The 25,861-nt window shown below is 43.1% G+C and overlaps 1 protein-coding gene across 4 annotated transcripts in view; it reads left to right on the plus strand.

Moving 5' to 3' along the window:
* Positions 1–25,861, plus strand: part of GRB10 (growth factor receptor bound protein 10) — a 469,634-nt gene that overhangs the window by 89,833 nt on the left and 353,940 nt on the right. For 2 of the 4 annotated variants that reach the window (XM_077269356.1, XM_077269358.1), the window contains exons 1-2: positions 245–409; positions 508–563. The exons of the other annotated variants lie outside the window; for them this stretch is intronic. In XM_077269356.1, the coding sequence (XP_077125471.1) occupies positions 388–409; positions 508–563 (78 nt within the window). In that variant the 5' untranslated portion in view covers positions 245–387. Of the gene's footprint in view, positions 1–244; positions 410–507; positions 564–25,861 lie in introns of those variants that run through there. 4 annotated transcript variants of the gene reach the window in all.

Genomic DNA, 25,861 nt, shown 5'->3' on the forward strand with positions numbered 1-25,861 from the left:
TTTTTCTTCTCAGACGTATAAAAACTGGGTGATATCATGTTGCCAATAGTAGGCGCCATCCTCACAACTATATTGCATCCAGACTGTAAAATTTTGCTTAGAGTATCATCTCCAAGAATGGGCAAATATTTGGTGACAATTTGTTTAATTTCATGAAATTGGGGACTATACTGAAGGCACAAAAAAGTTTTTTTGTTGAAAATTAGTGTGTTTTTGTTTTTTTTACGAGAATCAAGTAAATCAATCCGTGTTTTTTTTTTTTCTTTTCTTTTAGAAACATAATTGTGTGCCCTAGTCAATCTCCAATCTGGATAATTACGTTTTTTTAATTTCTGAGAACAATGAGCAAATTCATCTGTCAAATTATGAACATTACAATTCCACTTAATGCGAACAAATTCTCCAACCGGTATGGATTTAAGTGGCTAGGGTGACTTCTCGATGCATGTAATATTGTATTCCCAGCAAATGGTTTGGAAAACGTCTTAGTTTAATTTATTTCACCAGATTTACCCTGCAAACGAAGGTCCAAGAAAGAAATACTTATAGGATCACTAACAAAGGTAAATTTAAGATTGAATTCATTGGTATGAATATACCGGACTAAATCATATAATGAGCGTATCGTCGATGTATCTACCATACCACACAATCTGCGAGCTGTAAATATTCAGATCTGAATACAAATTATATTCCCAGAAAGACATAACAAGATTTTCCAGAGATGGCGAGAATTTGGCACCCATGGCCACTCCAGACCGTAGTAAAAAAAAAAAAATTGTCAATAAATAAAATGTGACCTGTAAAATATAATTCATCAAATCTTGAGAATACCTACTGAATTTTACCAAATGGAATTTTAAAGCCTCCATAGCTACACAATCAGGGATGCAAGTATAGTGACCTCACTTCACAACTAAGCCAAGAAAACGGAGATGACCATATTTTAGTTGAAAAAGCCTATGTCTCTGTAATCCTGTATATACCCAGGAGTCATGTGCACTAGTGGTTGCAAGAGTGAATCAAGCCACTAACACATATGCTCATTGATTGAGCCGATACAATCGATCTCATAGGAGGGAATGCATCCTGCTTATGGATCTTGGGTAAACAATGCATAATTGGCAAAACAGGATGCTTAACCTCCAAAAAGTCCACTTGATTTTTAGTCAGTACATTTTAAGGAAAGACTATCAAGAATAAATTTGTTCATTTCAAGCTGAAAGCCCAGTGTGGGATTGAATGATAATTTTTCATAAGTCCCCTGATTAGATAATTCAAAAGTCTTATTCCTATAATCAAGAGAATTCGATTACAACTACTCTGCCTTTAGCCGACATTTTGATGATATCAGACGTATTTTTTTTATTTCCTTTAAGGCGGCACATTCCTTATGCGAAAGATTAGATTTGGACAGGTGAGTGATCTCAGTATCCTTCAAAATTTTCAGATCCCTTTCCACCAGTTCTTGGAATTTGTCCATCCAATTAGATCTTGAATGCAAAGGATAAAAAAAGGGTTCTTTACTTTTAACCCCTTTACCCCCAAGGGTGGTTTGCACGTTAATGACCGGGCCAATTTTTACAATTCTGACCACTGTCCCTTTGAGGTTATAACTCTGGAACGCTTCAATGGATCCCGGTGATTCTGACATTGTTTTCTCGTGACATATTGTACTTCATGATAGTGGTAACATTTCTTCGATATAACTTGCGTTTATTTGTGAAAAAACGGAAATTTGGCAAATTATGAAAATTTTGCAATTTTCCAACTTTGAATTTTTATGCCCTTAAATCACAGATATGTCACACAAAATACTTACGGTAATAGGTAACATTTCCCACATGTCTACTTTACATCAGCACAATTTAGGAACCAAATTTTTTTTTTTTTGTTAGGGAGTTATAAGGGTTAAAAGTTGACCAGCAATTTCTCATTTTTACAACACCATTTTTTTTTTTTTAGGGACCACATCTCATTTGAAGTCATTTTGAGGAGTCTATATGATAGAAAATACCCAAGTGTGACACCATTCTAAAAACTGCACCCCTCAAGGTGCTCAAAACCACATTCAAGAAATTTATTAACCCTTCAGGAATTTTTGGAATGTTTAAATAAAAATTAACATTTACATTTTTTTTGCACAAAATTTATTTCAGCTCCAATTTGTTTCATTTTACCAAGGGTAACAGGAGAAAATGGACCCCAAAAGCTGTTGTACAATTTGTGCTGAGTACGCTGATACCCCATATGTGGGAGTAAACCACGGTTTACGCGCATGGCAGAGCTCGGAAGGGAAGGAGCGCCATTTGACTTTTCAATGCAAAATTGACTGGAATTGAGATGGAACGCCATGTTGCGTTTGGAGAGCCCCTGATGTGCCTAAACATTGAAACCCCCCACAAGTGACACCATTTTGGAAAGTAGACCCCCTAAGGAACTTATTTAGATGTGTTTTGAGAGCTTTGATCCCTCAAGTGTTTCACTACAGGTTATAACGCAGAGCCGTGAAAATAAAAATTCTTTTTTTTTTCACAAAAATGATTTTTTAACCCCCAGTTTTGTATTTTCCCAAGGGTAACAGGAGAAATTGGACCCCAAAAGTTGTTGTCCAATTTGTCCTGAGTACGCTGATACCCCATATGTGGGAGGGAACCACTGTTTGGGCGCATGGCAGAGCTCGGAAGGGAAGGAGCGCCATTTGGAATGCAGACTTAGATGGATTGGTCTGCAGGCGTCACGTTGCATTTGCAGAGACCCTGATGTACCCAAACAGTAGAAACCCCCAAAAGTGACCCCATATTGGAAACTAGACCTCCCAAGGAACTTATCTAGATGTGTTGTGAGAACTTTGAACCCCCAGGTGTTTCACTACAGTTTACAACGCAGAGCCGTGAAAATAAACAATCTTTTTTTTTTTTTCCCCCACAAAAAATGATTTTTAGCCCCCCAAATTTATATTTTCCCAAGGGTAACAAGAGAACTTGGACCCCAAAAGTTGTTGTCCAATTTGTCCCGAGTACGCTGATGCCCCATATGTTGGGGTAAACCCCTGTTTGGGCGCATGGTAAAGCTCGGAAGGGAAGGAGCACTGTTTTACTTTTTCAATGCAGAATTGGCTGGAATTGAGATCGGACGCCATGTTGCGTTTGGAGAGCCCCTGATGTGCCTAAACAGTGGAAACTCCTCAATTCTAACTGAAACCCTAATCCAAACACACCCCTAACCCTAATCCCAATGGTAACCCTAACCACACCCCTAACCCTGACACACCTCTAACTCTAATCCCAACCCTAATCCCAACCGTAAATGTAATCCAAACCCTAACCCTAACTTTAGCCCTAACCCTAATGGGAAAATGGAAATAAATACATTTTTTTTTAATTTTATTAGTTTTCCCTAACTAAGGGGGTGATGAAGGGGGGTTTGATTTACTTTTATAGCATTTTTTATAGCTGATTTTTATGATTGGCAGCCGTCACACACTAAAAGATGCTTTTTATAGCAAAAAAGTTTTTGCGTCTCCACATTTTGAGACCTATAATTTTTCCATATTTTGGTCCAGAAAGTCATGTGAGGTCTTGTTTTTTGCGGGACGAGTTGACGTTTTTATTGGTAACATTTTCGGACACGTGAGTTTTTGATCGCTTTTTATTCCGATTTTTGTGAGGCAGAATGACCAAAAACCAGCTATTCATGAATTTCTTTTGGGGGAGGCGTTTATACCGTTCCACGTTTGGTAAAATTGATAAAGCAGTTTTATTCTTCGGGTCAGTACGAATACAGGGATACCTCATTTATATCATTTTTTTGTTTTGGGCTTTTATACGATAAAAACTATTTTATAGAATAAATAATTATTTTGGCATCGCTTTATTCTGAGGACTATAACTTTTTTCTTTTTTTCTTTGACGCTGTATGGCGGCTCGTTTTTTGTGGGACAAGATGTCGTTTTCAGCGGTACCATGGTTATTTATATCCGTCTTTTTGAACGCGTGTTATTCCACTTTTTGTTCGGCGGTATGATAATAAAGCGTTGTTTTTTGCCTTTTTTTTTTTTTTTCCTACGGTGTTCACTGAAGGGGTTAACTAGTGATATAATTTTATAGGTGGGGTCGTTACGGACGCGGCGATACTAAATGTGTACTTTTATTTTATTTTTTTTATTTAGATAAAGAAATGTATTTATGGGAATAATATATATATATTTTTTCTTTATTTAGGAATTTTTTTTATGTGGAAATTTTTTTTTCTACTTTGTCCCAGGGGGGGACATCACAGATCGGTGATCTGACAGTTTGCACAGCACTCTGTCAGATCATCGATCTGACTTACAGCACTGCAGGCTTACCAAGCGCCTGCTCTGAGCATTGAGACATTGGTGTCTGAGGAATCAGGATCAGACTATGTAAAATATACACGCGGTTTACTCTTATTTTTCCTTTTAATACGTTTGAGAATAGATTTGGGGGTCTTATGGGTATTCTCCCAGGCGCCCCAATCATAAACTGTTGAAAGTATAATCATGCTGAAACTTGCCTTATTTGCCAGCGTATAATATGACTTTTAACCCCTGAAAATCTTCTCAAGTCGGGGGTCGTCTTATATGCCGGGGACGGAGCTCTGAAGTCGCCGCATATGGTGCAGGGAGCGGTCCTGGATGGTTCCAGGAGACTCTCCTTCAGGCCCTGGGATCTATATTTGTGTGTGTGTGTGGGGAAGGGGGGGGGGGGGTGAGAAATGGATAATACCGTATATACTCGAGTATAAGCTGAGAATTTCAGTCCATTTTTTTAGGCTGAAATTGCCCCTCTGCTTACTCGAGTCATACCCAGGGGTCGGCAGGGGAGGTGGAGTGGCAGCTGTCTAAGCATACTCACCTGCTCCTGGCGTGGTCCCTGGTTCCCCGGCGCCGGCAGCTTCTTCCTGTAGTGAGCGGTCACATGGTACTGCTCATTACAGTAATGAATATGGACCCCACTCCACTCCCATAGAGGTGGAGCCGCATATTTATTACTGTAATGAGCGGTACCATGTGACCGCTCACTACAGGAAGAAGCTGCTGGTTCCGGGGAAGCAGGGACCTCACCAAGAAGCAGGTCAGTATAAGCAGTGCGCAATATTAACCTGCTCCCCGTTCCACCGTCGCCGGCAGCCGCTGGGTCTTCTGCATCCTCTGCACTGACGCAGTGATGCGATTAGTACGTGCCGCCCTCTGAGCAGTCAGTGCAGTGGATGCAGCAGAGGCTGTCGACGGTGGAACGGGGAGCAGGTGAATATAGCATTTATGGAACATTACATGGGGCAAATGACTGCATGGAGCATCTTATGGGGCCATAATCAGCATTTGTGCAGCATTATATGGGGTGTATTTTGTAGGGAGCATCTTATGGGGCCCATCATGAACCATATGGAGCATTATATGGGGCTCCTGATTCAATATGGATATTCAAAAACACTTAACCTACTGATGTCTCAAAAATAGATACCAATAAAAGTAAAATTAATTATTTTTGACATTTACCGGTAGCTGCTGCATTTTCCACCCTAGGCTTATACTCGAGTCATTAAGTTTTCCCAGTTTTTGGAGGCAAAATTAGGGGTCTCTGCTTATACTCGGGTCGGCTTATACTCGAGTATATACGGTACTTGCCTTCCAACGGCCCCCTAAGTTCTCCCGGCTCTCCACGATGCATGTGGCGGCTTCCTTTCCCAAGGATGCATTGCGAAAAGCGAAACATGTCTGCATGTTTTTATTGCGTAGGTTAATCAACTTTAGTGGTCTAACTTAGAATTAGTGATTAGCGAACATACTCGTTACTCGAGATTTCTCGAGCATGCTCAGGTGACTTGAGTTTTTTTTTTTATTTGTGCTCGGAGATTTAGTTTTTCTTGCCGCATCTATTAGCCAGCATAAGTACATGTGGGGGTTGCCTGGTTGCTAGGGAATCCCCACATGTACTTATGCTGGCTAATAGATGCAAATCATTCAGCTGCGGCAAGAAAAACTAATTTTCCAAGCACTAAAAAATACTCGGAGGTCACCCGAGCGTGCTCGAGAAATCTCGAGTAACGAGTATATTCGCTCATCACTACTTAGGATTACCCCTGGGGTGGGCTTGGAATGCGCGGTCTCCCTGTGTCATCAGCTGATCAGGTACCTTACTGGGTTACTCTTTTACCTATGTGCCATTTGGTTCTTTATCTTAGCAGGCTCTTCTTTCTTTTTTGTTACTATTAAGCATTTTTACTATGGAGTCTGCAGTGGCTATTGGTGCCCTTTGTTCCAAATGCACAGTGCCTCGCTGCTGTCGCAGTGGAGATCCTGCATTTCCATGCGTTCTGTGTATTCTGTAGCAGATTTTAACCCATTACTACTGTTTGATTCTTGTTTTGTATATTTAATAAAGATTTTGGCATAATTCTTTGGACTTTGTTGCACCAATTTTTTGTGGTTTTTTTGGCCAGAAACATGCAAGCATAGGCAGCTAGTGGACGAAGGTCATATTTAACAGTAGACATAGGAGGAAAGAAGGTCACTTGCCGTGCGGCGATGATTGTGTGGGCTCATGCCCTCGGAGCTGGGGCGAAACAGCTGTTGAGGGAACCCCACATAAGGCAAGGAATCTGGACAGGGAGGACACTGAAATGCCGTATGAGATGGTAGGACCCGGGCTCGAGCTGTGTGAGGAGGGAAGAAAGAAAGGGAAAGCTGGAGTGATGTATACTGTAAAACCTGATGTAACTGATAATGGAACTGGATGAGCTGAGAGAAAACGAAAGTAAATTGTTTGAAGTTATCCTTCGACTGTGTCTCAGTTATTCCCAGAGGGACTGAAGCATTCTGACTGGAGCAGAGTAGATCTGCCAGTGCAGAGAATGGAACAGCAGGTGAGCGGTTACAGGGACATGATGTTTATGTAGAACAGTGTTCCCCCAACTCCGGTCCTCAAGAGCCACCAACAGGTCATGTTTTCAAGATTTCTTTAGTATGGCCCAGGTGATAATTGCATCACCTTCACTGGCAGGAATTTAATCACCTGTGGAATACTAAGGAAATCCTGAAAACATGACCTGTTGGTGGCTCTTGAGGACTGGAGTTGGGGAACACTGATTGTAGAGGGAGGCCAGTACATGCAGAACCAGAGTAGCTGGGCCACACTACAGCCCTGTAGCTTCTGGCTTAAAGGGAACCGGTCAGGTCTCCCATGCCACCAGAACCTCCATCAGTTGTCTACATGGCTAAATATCCTACCAAACAGTCTCTTTATTACATTACACACTGAACTTTAGAATGTATTTCTAAAGTATGTTTAGGATATGTAAATTAGGCCTTTGTCTAGTCTATGGGTCTCAGTATCCCTGGACTAGTCGGCCCACTTAGCATGTGATCACACCCCTATTGGTGTGATAACGTAACTTACAAGCGCTGGTGTCATTGCCAGGGCTATACAAATCTCACATGTGCCCGGTTTCTTAAACTGCATTGATCCTCTGAATCCAGGTGTATGCGTTCCAGCTTGAGGTGTGCTGTGCATGTTCGCAGGCAATTGTAAGTTATCCTGTCCACTGGGACATAACGTAATAAGTGGGTCTGTTAGTCTGGGGACACTAGCGCCCCATTGAGTAGTCAAAGCCCTCACTTGCATATTATAAACGGACTTAAAGGGAACCTGTCACCCTCAAAATTGAAAGTGAGCTAAGCCCACCAGCATCAGGGGCTTATCTACAGTATTCTGGAATGCTGTAGATAAGCCCCGATGTATCCTGAAAGATAAGAAAGAGGTTAGATTATACTCGCCCAGGGGCGGTCCGGTCCGGGGCCTCCTCTTCTTGTACTCATGCTGTGGCTCCGGCGCAGGCGTACTTTGTCTTTCCTGTTGAGGGCAGAGCAAAGTACTGCAGTGCACATTCCAGAATGCTGTAGATAAGCCCCTGATGCTGGTGGGCTTAGCTCGCCTTCGATTTTGGGGGTGACAGGTTCCCTTGAAATACTTTTTTAAACATCTGCTTGTGTGTAATGAAGGGATTGTTAGGCAGTGCAGTTAGCTATGTAAAAGCAACTGCCGGTGGCATGGGGGACCTGACAGGTTCCCTTTAGCCCCTTTATCCCATATGACGTACTATCCCGTCGAGGTGACCTGGGACTTAATTCCCAGTGACAGGATAGTACGTCATAGGCCGCGCTCACTGGGGGAGCTCCCGGCACATTAATCCCTGGAACACTGCTGTCAAACATGATCGCAGCGTTCTGGCAGCACAGGGAAGCATCGCGCAGGGAGGGGGCTCCCTGCGTGCTTCCCTGAGACACTTGGAGCAACGCGATGTGATCACGTTGCTCCGAGGGTCTCCTACCCCCTCCTCCCTGCTGGCCCGGATCCAAAATGGCCGCGGGGGGCCTTCCGGGTCCTGCATGGAGGCGGCTTTCAAGAGCCTGCTCAGAGCAGGCGCCGGGAAGCCTACCTACAGTGTGTCAGATCGCTGATCTGACACAGTGCACTGCAAAGTGTCAGATCAGCGATCTGATAATATACAGTGATGTCCCCCCCGGGGCAATGTAAATATATTTTTTTGTTGCTTTTTTACATTTGTAAAAAAAAAATTCCTAAATGAAAAAACATATTATTCCAATAAATTTCTTTATCTAAATACAAAAAAACCAAATGTACACATTTAGTATCGCCACGTCCGTAACGACCCGACCTATAAAAATGTCCCACTAGTTAACCCCTTCAGTGAACACTGTAAAGAGGCAAAAACACTTTATCATACCTCCAAACAAAAAGGGGAATAACACGTGATCAAAAAGAGGGATATAAATAAACATGGTACCGCTGAAAATGTTATCTTGTCCCGCAAAAAACGAGCGGCCATACAGCATCATCAGCGAAAAAATAAGTTAGTCCTCAGACTAAAGCGATGAAATTTTTTTTTATATAAAATAGTTTTTATCGTATAAAAGCGCCAAAACCTAAAAAATGATATAAATGAGGTATCGCTGTAATCGTTCTGACCCGAAGAATAAAACTGCTTTATTAATTTTACAGAACATGGAACGGTATAAGCGCCCCCCCCCCCCCCCCAAAAAAAAAAAAAAAAAATTCATGAATAGCTGGATTTTGTTCATTCTACCTCACAAAAATCAGAATAAAAAGCGATCAAAAAATGTCACATGCCTGAAAATGGTATCAATAAAAACGTCAACTCGTCCCACAAAAAACAAGACCTCACATGACTCTGTGGACCAAAATATGGAAAAATTATAGCTCCCAAAATGTGGAGACTCAAAACTATTTTTTTGCAATAAAAAGCGTCTTCGTGTGTGACGGCTGCCACTCATAAAAATCAGCTAAACCCGCTATAAAGGTAACGTTACACTAAATGACATACCAACGATCACGACCAGCGATACGACCTGGCTGTGATCGTTGGTAAGTCGGTAAGTCGTTGTGTGGTCGCTGGGGAGCTGTCACACAGACAGCTCTCTCCAGCGACCAACGATCAGGGGAACGACTTCGGCATTGTTGAAACTGTCTTCAACGATGCCGAAGTCCCCCTGCAGCGCCCGGGTACCCAGGGTAAACATCGGGTTACTAAGCGCAGGGCCGCGCTTAGTAACCCGATATTTACCCTGGATACCATTGTAAAAGTTAAAAACAAACACACTACAAACTCACATTACGATGTCTCACGTCCCCCGGCGTCAGCTTCCCGCACTGACTGTGTCAGAGCTGGCCGTAAAGCAGAGCACAGCGGTGACGTCACCGCTGTGCTTTGCTTTACGGCCGGCGCTGACAGTCAGTGCGGGAAGCTGACTGCGGGGACGTGACAGACATCGGAATGTGAGTATGTACTGTTTTTTTTGTTTTTTTTTTACTTTTACAATGGTAACCAGGGTAAATATCGGGCTACTAAGCGCGGCACTGCGCTTGGTAACCCGATATTTACCCTGGTTACAAGTGAACACATTGCTGGATCGGCGTCACACGGCGATCCAGCGATGACAGCGGGTGATCAGCGACCAAATAAAGATCCTGATCATTCCCTACAACCAACGATCTCCCAGCAGGGGCCTGATCGTTGGTCGCTGTAACACATAACGAGATCGTTAAGCGGGATCGTTGCTACGTCACCAAAAGCGTGACGTTGCAACGATATCGTTAACGAAATCGTTATGTGTGAAGGTACCTTAAAAGTAAATCAACCCCCCCTTCATCACCCCCTTAGTTAGGGAAAAATAATAAAATTAAAAAGTATTTATTTCCATTTTCCCGTTAGGGTTAGGGTTGGGGCTAAAGTTAGGGTTAGCGTTGGGGCTAAAGTTAAGGTTTGGATTACATTTACGGTTGGGATTAGGGTTGGGGGTGGGGGGTTTCCACTGTTTAGGCACATCAGGGGCTCTCCAAACGCGACATGGCGTTCGATCTCAATTCCAGCCAATTCAGCGTTAAAAAAGTAAAACCGTGCTCCTTCCCTTCCGAGCTCTCCAGTGCGCCCAAACGGGTTTACTCCAACATATGGGGTATCGGCGTACTCGGGACAAATTGGACAACAGCTTTTGGGGTCCATTTTCTCCTGTTACCCTTGGGAAAAATACAAAACTGGGGGCTAAAAAATAATTTTTGTGGAAAAAAAATATATTTTTGTATTTTACGGCTGTAAGTGAAACACTTGGAGGTTCAAAGTTTCCTCAACACATCTAGATAAGTTCCTTAGGTGGTCTTCTTTACAAAATGGTGTCACTTGTGGGGGTTTTCAATGTTTAGATACATCAGGGGCTCTCCAAAAGCAACATGGTGTCCCATCTCAATTCCAGTCAATTTTGCATTGAAAAGTAAAACTGCGCTCCTTTCCTTCCGAGCTCTGCCATGCACCCAAACAGTGGTTTACCCCCACATATGGGGTATCGGCATACTCAGGACAAAATTTTCAACTTTTGGGGTCCAGTTTCCCCTGTTACCCTTGGTAAAATAAAACAAATTGGAGCTGAAATAAATTTTGTGTAAAAAAAAAAAAAAAAAAAAAAAAAAAAATTTAAATGTTCATTTTTATTTTAAACATTCCAAAAATTCAACACCTGAAGGGTTAATAAACTTCTTGAATGTGGTTTTGAGCACCTTGAGGGGTGCAGTTTTTAGAATGGTGTCAAACTTGGGTATTTTCTATCATATAGACCCCTCAAAGTGACTTCAAATGGTGTTGTAAAAATGAGAAATTGCTGGTCACCTTTTTACCCTTATAACTCCCTAACAATAAAAATTTTGGTTCCAAAATTGTGCTGATGTAAAGTAGACATGTGGGAAATGTTACTTATGTATTTTGTGTGACATATCTGTGATTTAAGGGCATAAAATTCAAAGTTGGAAAATTGATAAATTTTCGCCAAATTTCCTTATTTTTTTCACAAATAAACGCAGGTAATATCAAAGAAACTTTACAACTATCATGAAGTACAATGTCACGAGAAAACCGTGTCAGAATCACTGGAATCCGTTTAAGCGTTCCAGAGTTATTACCTCATAAAGGGACAGTGGTCAGAATTGTAAAAATTGGCCCAGTCATTAACCCCTTTCTGACATCTGACGTACTATCCCGTCAAGGTGGGGTGGGCCCGTATGACCGCCGACGGGATAGTACGTCATCACCGATCAGCGGCGCTCACGGGGGGAGCGCGGCCGATCGCGGCCGGGTGTCAGCTGCATATCGCAGCTGACATCCGGCACTATGTGCCAGGAGCGGTCACGGACCGCCCCCGGCACATTAACCCCCGGCACACCGCGATCAAACATGATCGCAGTGTACCGGCGGTATAGGGAAGCATCGCGCAGGGAGGGGGCTCCCTGCGGGCTTCCCTGAGACCCCCGGAGCAACGCGATGTGATCGCGTTGCTCTGAGGGTCTCCTACCTCCCTCCTCGCCGCAGGTCCCGGATCCAAGATGGCCGCGGCATCCGGGTCCTGCAGGGAGGGAGGTGGCTTACCGAGTGTCTGCTCAGGGCAGACGCTTGGTAAGCCTGCAGCCCTGCACAGCAGATCGTCGATCTGGCAGAGTGCTGTGCACACTGCCAGATCAATGATCTGTGATGTCCCCCCCTGGGACAAAGTAAAAAAGTAAAAAAAAAATTTTTCCACATGTGTAAAAAAAAATAAAAAAAAATTCCTAAATAAATAATAATAAAAAAATATATATTATTCCCATAAATACATTTCTATATCTAAATAAAAAAAACTAGACAATAAAAGTACACCATATTTAGTATCGCCGCGTCCGTAACGACCCAACCTATAAAACTGCCCCACTAGTTAACCCCTTCAGTAAACACCGTAAGAAAAAAAAAGAGGCAAAAAACAACGCTTTATTACCATACCGCCGAACAAAAAGTGGAATAACACACGATCAAAAAGACTGATATAAATATCCATGGTACCGCTGAAAACGTCATCTTGTCCCGCAAAAAACAAGCCGCCATACAGCATCATCAGCAAAAAAATAAAAAAGTTATAGTCCTGAGAATAAAGCGATACCAAAATAATTATTTTTTCTATATTTTAGTTTTTATCGTATAAAAGCGCCAAAACATAAAAAAATTATATAAATGAGATCGCTGTAATCGTACTGACCCGACGAATAAAACTGCTTTATCAATTTTACCAAACGCGGAACGGTATAAACGCCTCTCCCAAAAGAAATTCATGAATAGCAGGTTTTTGGTCATTCTGCCTCACAAAAATCGGAATAAAAAGCGATCAAAAATAGTCACGTGTCCGAAAATGTTACCAATAAAAACGTCAACTCGTCCCGCAAAAAACAAGACCTCACATGACTCTGTGGAGCAAAATGTGGAAAAATTATAGGTCTCAAAATGTGGAGACGCAAAAACTTTTTTGCTATAAAAAGCGTCGCTGGTTTCACACTTGCGTTTTTGTCTGCAGCGTTTTTTGCACAAAAAAACGCATGCGTTTTGTCCCTATATTTAACATTGAAAACGCAACTTTTTTTTTGTACGCGTTTGGTCGCGTTTTCAAACGCATGCGGTTTTTTTCTGCATGCGTTCATTTTCAGAAATACAACCTGCAGTATTTTCTTGCGTTTTTAAGCACATGCGTTTGTTTGCGTTAAAAACGCATGCATTTTTATCGAAAAAAAACAGAAAACACACTGAAAAGCCACCCACCACCATCAAGGTGATAAAGGGATCCAAACCCTAACCCTAACTCTACCCCTAACCTCACCCCTAACCGTTTAATGAATATTTTCTGACAGTCATAGTGCCACGTATTTCAGTGCCACGTATTTCAGTGCCACGTATTTCAGTGCCACGTATTTCAGTGCCACGTATTTCAGTGCCACGTATCACGTATTTCAGTGCCACGTGTTTCAGTGCCACATATTTCAGTGCCACGTATCATGTATTTCAGTGCCACGTATTTTAGTACCACGTATTTCAGTGCCACGTATTTCAGTGCCACGTATTTCAGTGCCACGTATTTCAGTGCCACGTATTTCAGTGCCACGTATTTCAGTGCCACGTATTTCAGTGCCACGTATTTCAGTGCCACGTATTTCAGTGCCACGTATTTCAGTGCCACGTATTTCAGTGCCACGTATTTCAGTGCCACGTATTTCAGTGCCACGTATTTCAGTGCCACGTATTTCAGTGCCACGTATTTCAGTGCCACGTGTTTCAGTGCCACGTATTTAAGTGCCACGTATTTCAGTGCCACGTGCCACGTATTTCAGTGCCACGTATTTCAGTGCCACGTATTTCAGTGCCACGTATTTCAGTGCCACGTATTTCAGTGCCACGTATTTCAGTGCCACGTATTTCAGTCAGGGTTAGGGTTAGGGCTAGGGTTGGAGGTAAAGTTAGGGTTAGGGTTTGGATTACATTTACGTTTGGATTAGGGTTGGGATTAGAATTATGGGTGTGTCAGGGCTAGGGGTGTGGTTAGGGTTACCGTTGGGATTAGGGTTAGGGGTGTGTTTGGGTTAGGGTTTCAGGTAGAATTGGGGAGTTTCCACTGTCCAGGCACATCAGGGGCTCTCCAAGCGCGACATGGCGTCCAATCTCAATTCCAGCCAATTCTGCGTTGAAAAAGTAAAACAGTGCTCCTTCCCTTCCGAGCTCTCCCGTGCGCCCAAAAAGGGGTTTACCCCAACATATGTATTATCAGCGTACTCGGGACAAATTGAACAACAACTTCTGGGGTCCAAGTTCTCTTGTTATCCTTAGGAAAATAAAAATTTGGGGGGCTAAAAATCATTTTTGTGGGAAAAAAAAAGATGTTTTATTTTCACGGCTCTGCGTTATAAACTGTAGTGAAACACTTGGGGGTTCAAAGTTCTCACAACACATCTAGATAAGTTCCTTGGGAGGTCTAGTTTCCAATATGGGGTCACTTGTGGGGGGTTTGTACTGTTTGGGTACATCAGGGGCTCTGCAAATGCAACGTGACGGCTGCTGACCAATCCATTTAAGTCTGCATTCCAAATGGCGCTCCTTCCCTTCCGAGCTCTGTCATGCACCCAAACAGTGGTTCCCCCCCACATATGGGGTATCAGCGTACTCAGGACAAATTGGACAACAACTTTTGGGGTCTAATTTATCCTGTTACCCTTGTGAAAATACAAAACTGGGGGCTAAAAAATCATTTTTGAGAAAAAAAAAAAGAATTTTTATTTTCACGGCTTTGCGCTATAAACTTTAGTGAAACACTTGGGGGTTCAAAGTTCTCAAAACACATCTAGATAAGTTCCTTGGGAGGTCTAGTTTCCAATATGGGGTCACTTGTGGGGGGTTTGTACTGTTTGGGCACATCAGGGGCTCTCCAAACGCAACATGGCGTCCCATCTCAATTCCAGTCAATTTTGCATTGAAAAGTCAAATGGCGCTCCTTCCCTTCCAAGCTCTGCCATGCGCCCAAACAATGGTTTACACCCACATATGGGGTATCAGCGTACTCAGGACAAATTGGCCAACATTTTTTGGGGTCCAATTTCTTCTCTTACCCTTGGGAAAATAAAAAATTGGGGGCGAAAAGATCATTTTTGTGAAAAAATATGATTTTTTATTTTTACGGCTCTGCATTATAAACTTCTGTGAAGCACTTGGTGGGTCAAAGTGCTCACCACACATCTAGATAAGTTCCTTAGGGGGTCTACTTTCCAAAATGGTGTCACTTGTAGGGAGTTTCAATGTTTAGGCACATCAGGGGCTCTCCAAACGCAACATGGCGTCCCATCTCAATTCCAGTCAATTTTGCATTGAAAAGTCAAATGGCGCTCCTTCCCTTCCAAGCTCTGCCATGCGCCCAAACAATGGTTTACACCCACATATGGGGTATCATCGTACTCAGGACAAATTGGCCAACATTTTTTGGGGTCCAATTTCTTCTCTTACCCTTGGGAAAATAAAAAATTGGGGGCGAAAAGATCATTTTTGTGAAAAAATATGATTTTTTATTTTTACGGCTCTGCATTATAAACTTCTGTGAAGCACTTGGTGGGTCAAAGTGCTCACCACACATCTAGATAAGTTCCTTAGGGGGTCTACTTTCCAAAATGGTGTCACTTGTAGGGAGTTTCAATGTTTAGGCACATCAGGGGCTCTCCAAACGCAACATGGCGTCCCATCTCAATTCCAGTCAATTTTGCATTGAAAAGTCAAATGGCGCTCCTTCCCTTCCAAGCTCTGCCATGCGCCCAAACAATGGTTTACACCCACATATGGGGTATCATCGTACTCAGGACAAATTGCACAACATTTTTTGGGGTCCAATTTCTTCTCTTACCCTTGGGAAAATAAAAAATTGGGGGCGAAAAGATCATTTTTGTGAAAAAATATGATTTTTTATTTTTACGGCTCTGCATTATAAACTTCTGTGAAGCACTTGGTGGGTCAAAGTGCTCACCACACATCAAGATAAGTTCCTTAGGGGGTCTACTTTCCAAAATGGTGTCACTTGTAGGGGGTTTCAGTGTTTAGGCACATCAGGGGCTCTCCAAACGCAACATGGCGTCCCATCTCAATTCCAGTCAATTTTGCATTGAAAAGTCAAATGGCGCTCCTTTCCTTCCGAGCTCTGCCATACGCCCAAACAGTGGTTTACCCCCACATATGGGGTATCAGCGTACTCAGGACAAATTGTACAACAACTGTGGGGGTCCATTTTCTCCTGTTACCCTTGGTAAAATAAAACAAATTGGAGCTGAAATAAATTTTGTGTGAAAAAAAGTTAAATGTTCATTTTTATTTAAACATTCCAAAAATTCCTGTGAAACACCTGAAGGGTTAATAAACTTCTTGAATGTGGTTTTGAGCACCTTGAGGGGTGCAGTTTTTAGAATGGTGTCACACTTGAGTATTTTCTATCATATAGACCCCTCAAAATGACTTGAAATGAGATGTGGTCCCTAAAAAAAAATGGTGTTGTAAAAATGAGAAATTGCTGGTCAACTTTTAACCCTTATAACTCCGTCACAAAAAAAAATTTGGTTCCAAAATTGTACTGATGTAAAGTAGACATGTGGGAAATGTTACTTATTAAGTATTTTGCGTGACATATGTCTGTGATTTAAGGGCATAAAAATTCAAAGTTGGAAAATTGCAAAATTTTCAGAATTTTCGCCAAATTTCCATTTTTTTCACAAATAAACGCAAGTTATATCGAATAAATTTTACCACTAACATGAAGTACAATATGTCACGAGAAAACAATGTCAGAATCGCCAAGATCCGTCAAAGCGTTCCAGAGTTATAGCCTCATAAAGGGACAGTGGTCAGAATTGTAAAAATTGGCCCGGTCATTAACGTGCAAACCACCCTTGGGGGTGAAGGGGTTAACGTGCAAACTCCCTTGGGAATTAGGGGTTAAGCACCCTAATGAATTTTCACCCACTGAAATTGATCTGATAAGGTTAACTTTAAAGCCTCTGGCTTCCATTTTTTTTTTAAAGATTTTCTATCGTTTATTTTCACAGAACACGTAAAAAATGAATCTGTGGGGCTTTTCACATGTCTGTTTTTTTTTTTTTTTTTTTTTTTTTCTGGTCCTTTTAACAAATCACTTTCAATGACTAATAAAGTACTGATTGTAAAAGCTGACACTGGACAGTCAATGCCATCAAAAAAATGAAGAAAATTGGTTCCAAAAGGCTGTCTTCTTTATGTACATGAGAAATGAGGGATGTCTGTTTTTTTTCACTGAATGAGGCTTGAAAACAGTCATGTGGACATGGGGATAGGCTTTGGCAAAGGGTGTCTGCAAGGATAAACTGTAGATCCAATGCAAAAGGACCTTGTGCAGTTTCATAGGAAACTTTCTGAACAAGGTCACCAAGAATGGCTGCTCTTGAAAAGTAGTGGTTCTTCCCATGGAGATGTAGCCAATGAAGCCATGTTATAAGTGGTCCAAATCCCCCCCCCCCCCCCCCCTCCCTCCCCCTCCCACCGGGAGAAACGCTCACATGAAAAAAATAAATGCTGCTTTTCAGGCATGAAATTATTTTGTATCTTGCCATCTAGTAGAGGACCTCAAAACTTTGTCCTGTGAATAACTGTCCTATATATATATTATATTATATTATATTTTATATTGTCTAAGGGTTTGTCTGTCTGTCCTGGAAATCCCACGTCTCTGATTGGTCGAGGCCGCCAGGCCCAGTATCGACGTAGATGTCATAATGGTTGCCATGGCGACGATGTCAAAGGTTGCCTCAACCAATCAGCGACGGGCACAGTCTGCCGCGAATTCTGGAACCATCATTGTCCATATACTACGGGGACATGCATATTCTAGAATACCCGATGCATTAGAATCGGGCCACAGTCTAGTGTGTGTGTATATATCTATATATATCTGGGTTAAAATTGAATAGTCATGGTTTCATATTTTAGCCTGAATATACATAGTGTACTTTGGCAATTTAGATTCCTGTCCACGGTATAATTGGGTGTGACCTGCTAGGCATAGCGAACACATTTCTTGCTTAAACCATGTCATGTCTGGTGTATGTGTTTACCAGTTCAGCAGTTTCATGGGAATAGCTTCTTTGGCACATGCTGTGTTTACCATGTTTTGTTTCAGTTTGAATTGCAGAACGTTTTGTAGTTAATCTCTAACAAGCAAGAACACAATAGTTTCAGTGCTTGAGATTTGTTCAATTTAAGCTTCAAGGTACAGAATGACAAATTACAGTAATTGTAGGACAGATTGAAGAGTAGCATCTTGCCAGTGGAGAGAAGTCTTCGGTAATGGACCAAGATTTGGCTCTGAGATAGGGCTTCATGTTCAAGCTAACTAAAGGTACGCTCACACTAAGCGACGCTGCAGCGATACAGTCAACGATGCCGATCGCTGCAGCGTCGCTGTGTGGTCGCTGGAGAGCTGTCAGACAGCTCTCCAGCGACCAACGATGCCGAGATCCCCGGGTAACCAGGGTAAACATCGGGTTGCTAAGCGCAGGGCCGCGCTTAGTAACCCGATGTTTACCCTGGTTACCAGTGTAAAATGTAAAAAAAACCAAACACTACATACTCACCTTCGCGTCCCCCGGCGTCCGCTTCCTGCACTGACTGTGAGTGCCGGCCCTAACAGCAGAGCGGTGACGTCACCGCTGTGCTGTGCTTTCACTTTACGGCCGGCGCTCAGTCAGTGCAGGAAGCGGACGCCGGGGGACGCGAAGGTGAGTATGTACTGTGTTTTTTTACATTTTACACTGGTAACCAGGGTAAACATCGGGTTACTAAGCGTGGCCCTGCGCTTAGTAACCCGATATTTACCCTGGTTACCATTGTAAAACATCGCTGGTATCGTTGCTTTTGCTGTCAAACACAACGATACACGGTGATCTGACGACCAAATAAAGTTCTGAACTTTAACCAACGACCAGCGATATCACAGCAGGATCCTGATCGCTGCTGCCTGTCAAACTCAACGATATCGCTAGCCAGGACGCTGCAACGTCACGGATCGCTAGCGATATCGTTTAGTGTGAAGGTACCTTAAGTCAACCCTTTAAAGGGAACCTGTCAGCAGTTTTGGCAGATTCATGGCTCCCTGGCACTGTGCTTCTGCGCAGGCGTACTTATCTGCGCAGGCGTACTTATCTGCCCTGTTGAGGGCAGAGTAAAGTACTGCAGTGTGCAGGTGCCGGGAAAGGTCAGAGGCCTAGCGCCTGCACACTGCAGTACTTTGCTCTGCCCTCAACAGGGCAGATAAGTACGCCTGCGCAGGAGCGCGATGCTGGAGAGCTTGTGAAGCAAGCGGGAGGGCGGCATCGCAAGAAGATATGAGGTTCCGGACCAGGACCTGCGACACCCATCAGACCGGACCACCCCCAGGTTAGTATAATAAATCTTATTTTTCTTGTCTATCAGGTTGGATCGGGGGCTGACCTGCAGCATTATAGAATGCTGTAGATAATCCCTGAAAGGCAGTAGCTGCATCTTCTATCGGCCAAACCTGGTGACGAGTTCCCCTTAACAACCAGGGGTATTTCAGTTTTGTTTTAGTTTTTTTGCTCCCCTTCTTCCCAGAGCCCCACTTTTTTCTTTTTTTTGGTCAATATGATCATGTAAGGGCTTGTGTTTTGAGGGACAAATTATACTTTTGAACATCATTGGTTTTAACAGATCTACTAAAGAATGGGGGTAAAAATTCCAAGTGTGGAGAAGTTACAAAAGGGGAAATCCAAGTTTTTTTTTTTTTGTTTTTTTTTGTCATGTTCACTAAATGTTAAAACTGACCTGCCATTATGATTCTCCAGGTCATTGAGTTCATAGACCCCAAACATGTCTAGGTTCTTATTTATTTTTTTAAGTGCTTCGAAAAAAAATTCTAAAGTGTTAAAAAAATAAAAATAAAATGAAATAGTCTTCCTATACCCATAGTGGCTCCGTTTTCGTGATCTGGGGTTAGGTCAGGGCTTTTTTTTTTTTTGCGCACAGAGCTGACATTTTTTAATTATACTATTTTGGTGCAGATACGATCTTTTGATTGCCGGTTATTGCATTTTGCATTTTAATGCAATGTTGTGCGACCCAAAAAACATAATTCTGGTGTTTTTTTTTTTTTTTTTTTTTTTTTTTTTACTTTTTTCTTGTACGGCTTAGCGATCTGTGTAATTTATTTATTTTTTTTAATTGATCTGGCAATTCTTAATGCAGCAATAAATTTATTTTAAAGGGGGCGATTTGAACTTATATAATTTTTTTTTAACCCCTTTCTGCCATTGGACATACTATTCCGTCCATGTGGGGTGGGCCCTACTTCCCAAGGACGGAATAGTACGTCCAGCGCGATCGGCCGCGCTCACGGGGGGAGCGCGGCCGACCGCGGCCGGGTGTCAGCTGCCTATCGCAGCTGACATCCGGCACTATGTGCCAGGAGCGGTCACGGACCGCCCCCGGCACATTAACCCCCGGCACACCGCGATCAAACATGATCGCGGTGTGCCTGCGGTACAGGGAAGCATCGCGCAGGGAGGGGGCTCCCTGCGGGCTTCCCTGAGATCCCTGGAGCAACGCGATGTGATCGCGTTGCTGCGAGGGTCTCTTACCTCCTATCCCTGCAGGCCCCGGATCCAAAATAGCCGCGGGGCTGCATCCGGGTCCTGCAGGGACTACTTCCGGGTGCAGACCAGGCTCTGGTAAGCCTGCTGCGCTGTAACTCAGATCGGTGATCTGACAGAGTTCTCGGCAGCAGCTCGTGCATTTAGCAGCGCTCCTGCCGAAAGCAGTTTAACCCTGTGGACGCCGGGGGACGAGACAGACATCAGAAGGTGAGTATGTAGTGTTTTTTTTTTTTTTTTTACTTTTACAAGGGTAATCAGGGTAAATATCGGATTACTAAGCGCGGCCCTGCGCTTAGTAACCCGATGTTTACCCTGGTTACCATTGTAAAACATTGCAGGTATCGTTGCTTTTGCTGTCAAACAAACACCACGATACACACCGATCTGATGACCAAATAAAGTTCTGGACTTCTAGCTCCGACCAGCGATGTCACAGCAGGATCCAGATCGCTGCTGCGTGTCAAACACAACGAGATCGCTATCCAGGACGCTGCAACGTCACGGATCGCTGTCCTCGTAAAGTCGCTCAGTGTGAAGGTACCTTTAAGCAGGACATTTGTTAGAGGGTGGGAAGTGTGATGAGTCCATAGATAAGCCAATCCAATTAGGCATTTTCTTACAAATGGAGGGGCAGTGGGAAAAATGTTCTTAGGGTACTGTCACACAGTGCCATTTTCATCGCTACGACGGTACGATTCGTGACGTTCTAGCGATATCGTTACGATATCGCAGTGTCTGACACGCAGCAGCGATCAGGGACCCTGCTGAGAATCACACGTCGTAGCAGATCGTTTGGAACTTTCTTTCGTCGCTTGATCACCCGCTGACATCGCTGGATCGTTGTGTGTGACACCGATCCAGCGATGTGTTCGCTTGTAACCAGGGTAAACATCGGGTAACTAAGCGCAGGGCCACGCTTAGTAACCCGATGTTTACCCTGTTTACCAGCGTAAACGTAAAAAAAACAAACAGTACATACTCACATTCCGGTGTCTGTCCTCCGGCGTCTCAGCTTCTCTGCACTGTGAGCGCCTGCCGGCCGGAAAGCGAGCACAGCGGTGACGTCACCGCTCTGCTTTCCGGCTATGGTGCTTACACAGTGGAGAGAAGCAGAACGCCGGGGGACAGACACCGGAATGTAAGTATGTACTGTTTGGTTTTTTTACGTTTACGCTGGTAACCAGGGTAACATCGGGTTACTAAGCGCGGCCCTGCGCTTAGTAACCCGATGTTTACCCTGGTTACCCGGGGACTTCGGCATCGCTCCAGCGCCGTGATTGCAAAGTGTGACACCAGTCTACGACGCTGGAGCGATAATCATACGACGCTGCGACGTCACGGATCGTGCCGTCGTAGCGATGAAAATGGCACTGTGTGACGGTACCCTTAGTTATCTGGAGTCCCTCTGGTGGAGGTGTGAATTGTATCCATGTAGTGACTCATAAATCCAGGTGTTAAATTGAGTCCTAGTGTCAACGAATTAAACATATTCATTAGTTTGTATTCCCAAATTTTTCTTTCCCTGTGGTCCTTAAGATTACCTTTTAGTATTAAGACTTTTAAAGGGACTCTGTCACCTGAATTTGCAGGGAACAATTTTCAGTCATATGGGCGGGGTTTTCGGGTGTTTGATTCACCCTTTCCTTACCCGCTGGCTGCATGCTGGCTGCAATATTGGATTGAAGTTCATTCTCTGTCCTCCGTAGTACATGCCTGCACAAGGCAATCTTGCCTTGCGCAGGCGTGTACTATGGAGGACAGAGAATGAACCTCAATCCAATATTGCAGCCAGCGGGTAAGGAAAGGGTGAATCAAACACCCGAAAACCCCGCCCATATGACTGTCACCTGAATTTGGAGGGAACAATTTTCAGAGTCCCTTTAAGTCTGTCATACTGTGTCCAGGTCCAGAGAAATGTTTTCCCACAGGTGTGTCCATTTCATTCCTGATTGTGTGTAGATTCATCCTAGTTTGTAGTTTTTGCATGGTTTCTCCAATATAGATACTTCCAGGGCACCTCGTGCATTGTATCATGTACACCACATTGGAGGATGTACAAAAAAAGGAACCATGACCTTATAGTCCTGATTTGTGTTTGGTACACGGACTATATCTGTTGGTAATATGTGGGTACACGTTTTGCATTTTTTTATTGTTACAGGGGAATGTGCCAGTCACTGATGGTGATGAGAGGACACTTCTGACAAGCAGCTTCCTTAAGTTAGGGGGCTGTTTATAGAAGTGGTAGTTCTGGGAATAGTTCTTTCAATTTGTGATCTCTATGGAATATGGGTTGGAGATCAGCACCAATTTTCCTTAGGATGCTCATGTGGGGGTTGTATGTGACCACAAGAGGTACCCTGTTATCTTCTCTCAGTTTGTAATCCAGGAGGCTGTTTCTTGGAATCCTTGTAGCCCTGTGGATCTGCTCATCTCTTACCAGTGGATGGTATCCTTGTAGGAATGTATTCCTCAGTGATCGCAGCTGTAGTTCCCTGTCTTTGCTGTCTGAACAGATCCGAATATATCTCAGAGCTTGACTGTAGATGATGGATATTTTTGTGTGTCTTGGATGAAAGCTGTTCCATCTAAGATAAGCCGGACGTCTGGTGGGCTTGTGGTAAATGGATGTCTGTATGGCATTGTCCTTGATGTGTATGGTCATGTCCAGAAAATGTATTTGGGTCTTTGAAACGTTGAGGGTGAGCTTGATGGTTGGGTGGAACTTGTTGAAGTTAATGTGGAAGGTGAGTAGATCATCTTTTAAGCCTGTCCATATTAGCAGATCATCAATGTAGTGGAAGTATGCAAAAGGTTTAACAGAACAAGATGACAAAAATTCTTGCTCTAGTTTCGCCATAAATAAACTAGCATATTGTGGGGACATTTTGCATGGCGCTGCCCATACACTGTTGGTATAAATTGTTCCCCCCAAAAAAATAATTGTGATGGAGCACAAACCTGATAAATTGCAGTGTTGGTTCTGTGGCTAGATTGTTCTTTTGAAGGAAATATTTACATGCTGCAATTCCATCCTCATGAGGAATGTTGGAATAGAGAGACTCTACATCCATGGTGGCTAGTAGCGTGTTCTCTGGAAGTGGGCCCAGTGCTGACAATTTACAAAGAATATCCGTGGTGTCCTGGATATAGCTGGGTGTGCACCTCACCAAGGGTTTCAGAATGTTCTCCACCCAACCTGAGATATTCTCAGTTAAAGTCCCAATACCAGAGATGATAGGCCTCCCAGGATTACCTTCTTTATGTATTTTAGGCAACATGTAGAAGGTACCTGTTTGGGGATTGTCTGGTATTAGTTCCAGCAGTGAGGATGAAGTGGAATCAAATCCATTGATATGTGTTAGTTCCTCTGTATTTTTTGGTCGGATCTCCCTGAAGTGGAGTGTAGTATTTTATATCCAAGAGTTGTCTGTTTGCTTCCTGGATGTAATCTGTCGTGTTAATGATGACTACAGCTCCTCCTTTGTCAGCTGGTTTGATGATGATATTGTTGTTGTCTCTTAAGGATTGTATGGCTTTTCTTTCCTCCATAGTGATATTTTGTGGCACTTTATGGTATCTATCCGAAATGTCAGATTTAACTTTTTTACGGAAACAGTCAATGTAGATCCAGCGTTTGGTTGTGCCCAGGTTGGGGGGTCCAGTTTGTCCTCTTTCTTTTTTGCTGTGTCGGTCACATTGTCTTGTGGTGTGATCTGCATGGTTATGAAAGAATTCTTTGAGTCGCAATCTGCGGAAGAATTCCTCGATATCGCTACAAAACTGAGCCCTATCAAGCTGTTTTGTAGGACAGAATGTTAGTCCCTTTGATAGAACATGCATTTCTCCTGTGCTTGGTTCATATTGTGAGGTTTACAACAGAGGACGATGGATTAAAATGATTCTGTAAATTGGGCTTACCTTCAGCTACATTGAGACCTGCTTTCTTCCGGAGTCTGTCCGGTTTTTTTCTTATTGATAATGAGGTGATGTTGTAAACTGTTGTAGAAATCCTGCAATGTCTTTGATTAGACAAGAACCCGGTCCTTGTAGTCGGTCCTGTAGGTAATTTATCTCTTTATGGATGGTCCTCTTCTTGTGGTAGAAATATCCAATTAGATGATTCCGCAGTCTCTCAGATGATCTGTAGCAAAGTTTCTGTGAAAAATGGGTATTGTAGGTATACTTCATCCAAGACACACAAAAAAATCCATCATCTACAGTCAAGCTCTGAGATATATTCGGATCTGTTCAGACAGCAAAGACAGGGAACTACAGCTGCGATCACTGAAAAATACATTCCTACAACAAGGATACCATCCACTGGGCTACAAGGATCCCAAGAAACAGCCTCCTGAATTACAAACTGAGAGAAGATAACAGGGTACCTCTTGTGGTCACATACAACCCCCACATGAGCATCCTAAGGAAAATTGGTGCTGATCTCCAACCCATATTCCACAGAGATCACAAATTGAAAGAACTATTCCCAGAACTACCACTTCTCTCCTATAAACAGCCCCCTAACTTAAGGAAGCTGCTTGTCAGAAGTGTCCTCTCATCATCAGTGACTGGCACATTCCCCTGTAACAATAAAAAATGCAAAACGTGTACCCACATAATACCAACAGATATAGTCCGTGTACCAAACACAAATCAGGACTATAAGGTCATGGGTTCCTTTTCTTGTACATCCTCCAATGTGGTGTACATGATACAATGTACGAGGTGCCCTGGAAGTATCTATATTGGGGAAACCATGCAAAGACTACAAACTAGGATGAATCTACACAGACACACAATCAGGAATGAAATGGACACACCTGTGGGAAAACATTTCTCTGGACCTGGACACAGTATGACAGACTTAAAGGGACTCTGTCACCTGAATTTGGAGGGAACAATTTTCAGTCATATGGGCGGGGTTTTCGGGTGTTTGATTCACCCTTTCCTTACCCGCTGGCTGCATGCTGGCTGCAATATTGGATTGAAGTTCATTCTCTGTCCTCCATAGTACACGCCTGCGTAATGCAAGATTGCCTTGTGCAGGCATGTACTACGGAGGACAGAGAATGAACTTCAATCCAATATTGCAGCCAGCTGGTAAGGAAAGGGTGAATCAAACACCCGAAAACCCCGCCCATATGACTGAAAATTGTTCCCTCCAAATTCAGGTGACAGTCCCTTTAAAAGTCTTAATACTAAAAGGTAATCTTAAGGACCACAGGGAAAGAAAAATTTGGGAATACAAACTAATGGATATGTTTAATTCGTTGACACTAGGACTC

This window comes from Ranitomeya variabilis, chromosome 6 (genome assembly GCF_051348905.1).
Source record: "Ranitomeya variabilis isolate aRanVar5 chromosome 6, aRanVar5.hap1, whole genome shotgun sequence".
Classification (NCBI taxonomy): domain Eukaryota; kingdom Metazoa; phylum Chordata; class Amphibia; order Anura; family Dendrobatidae; genus Ranitomeya; species Ranitomeya variabilis.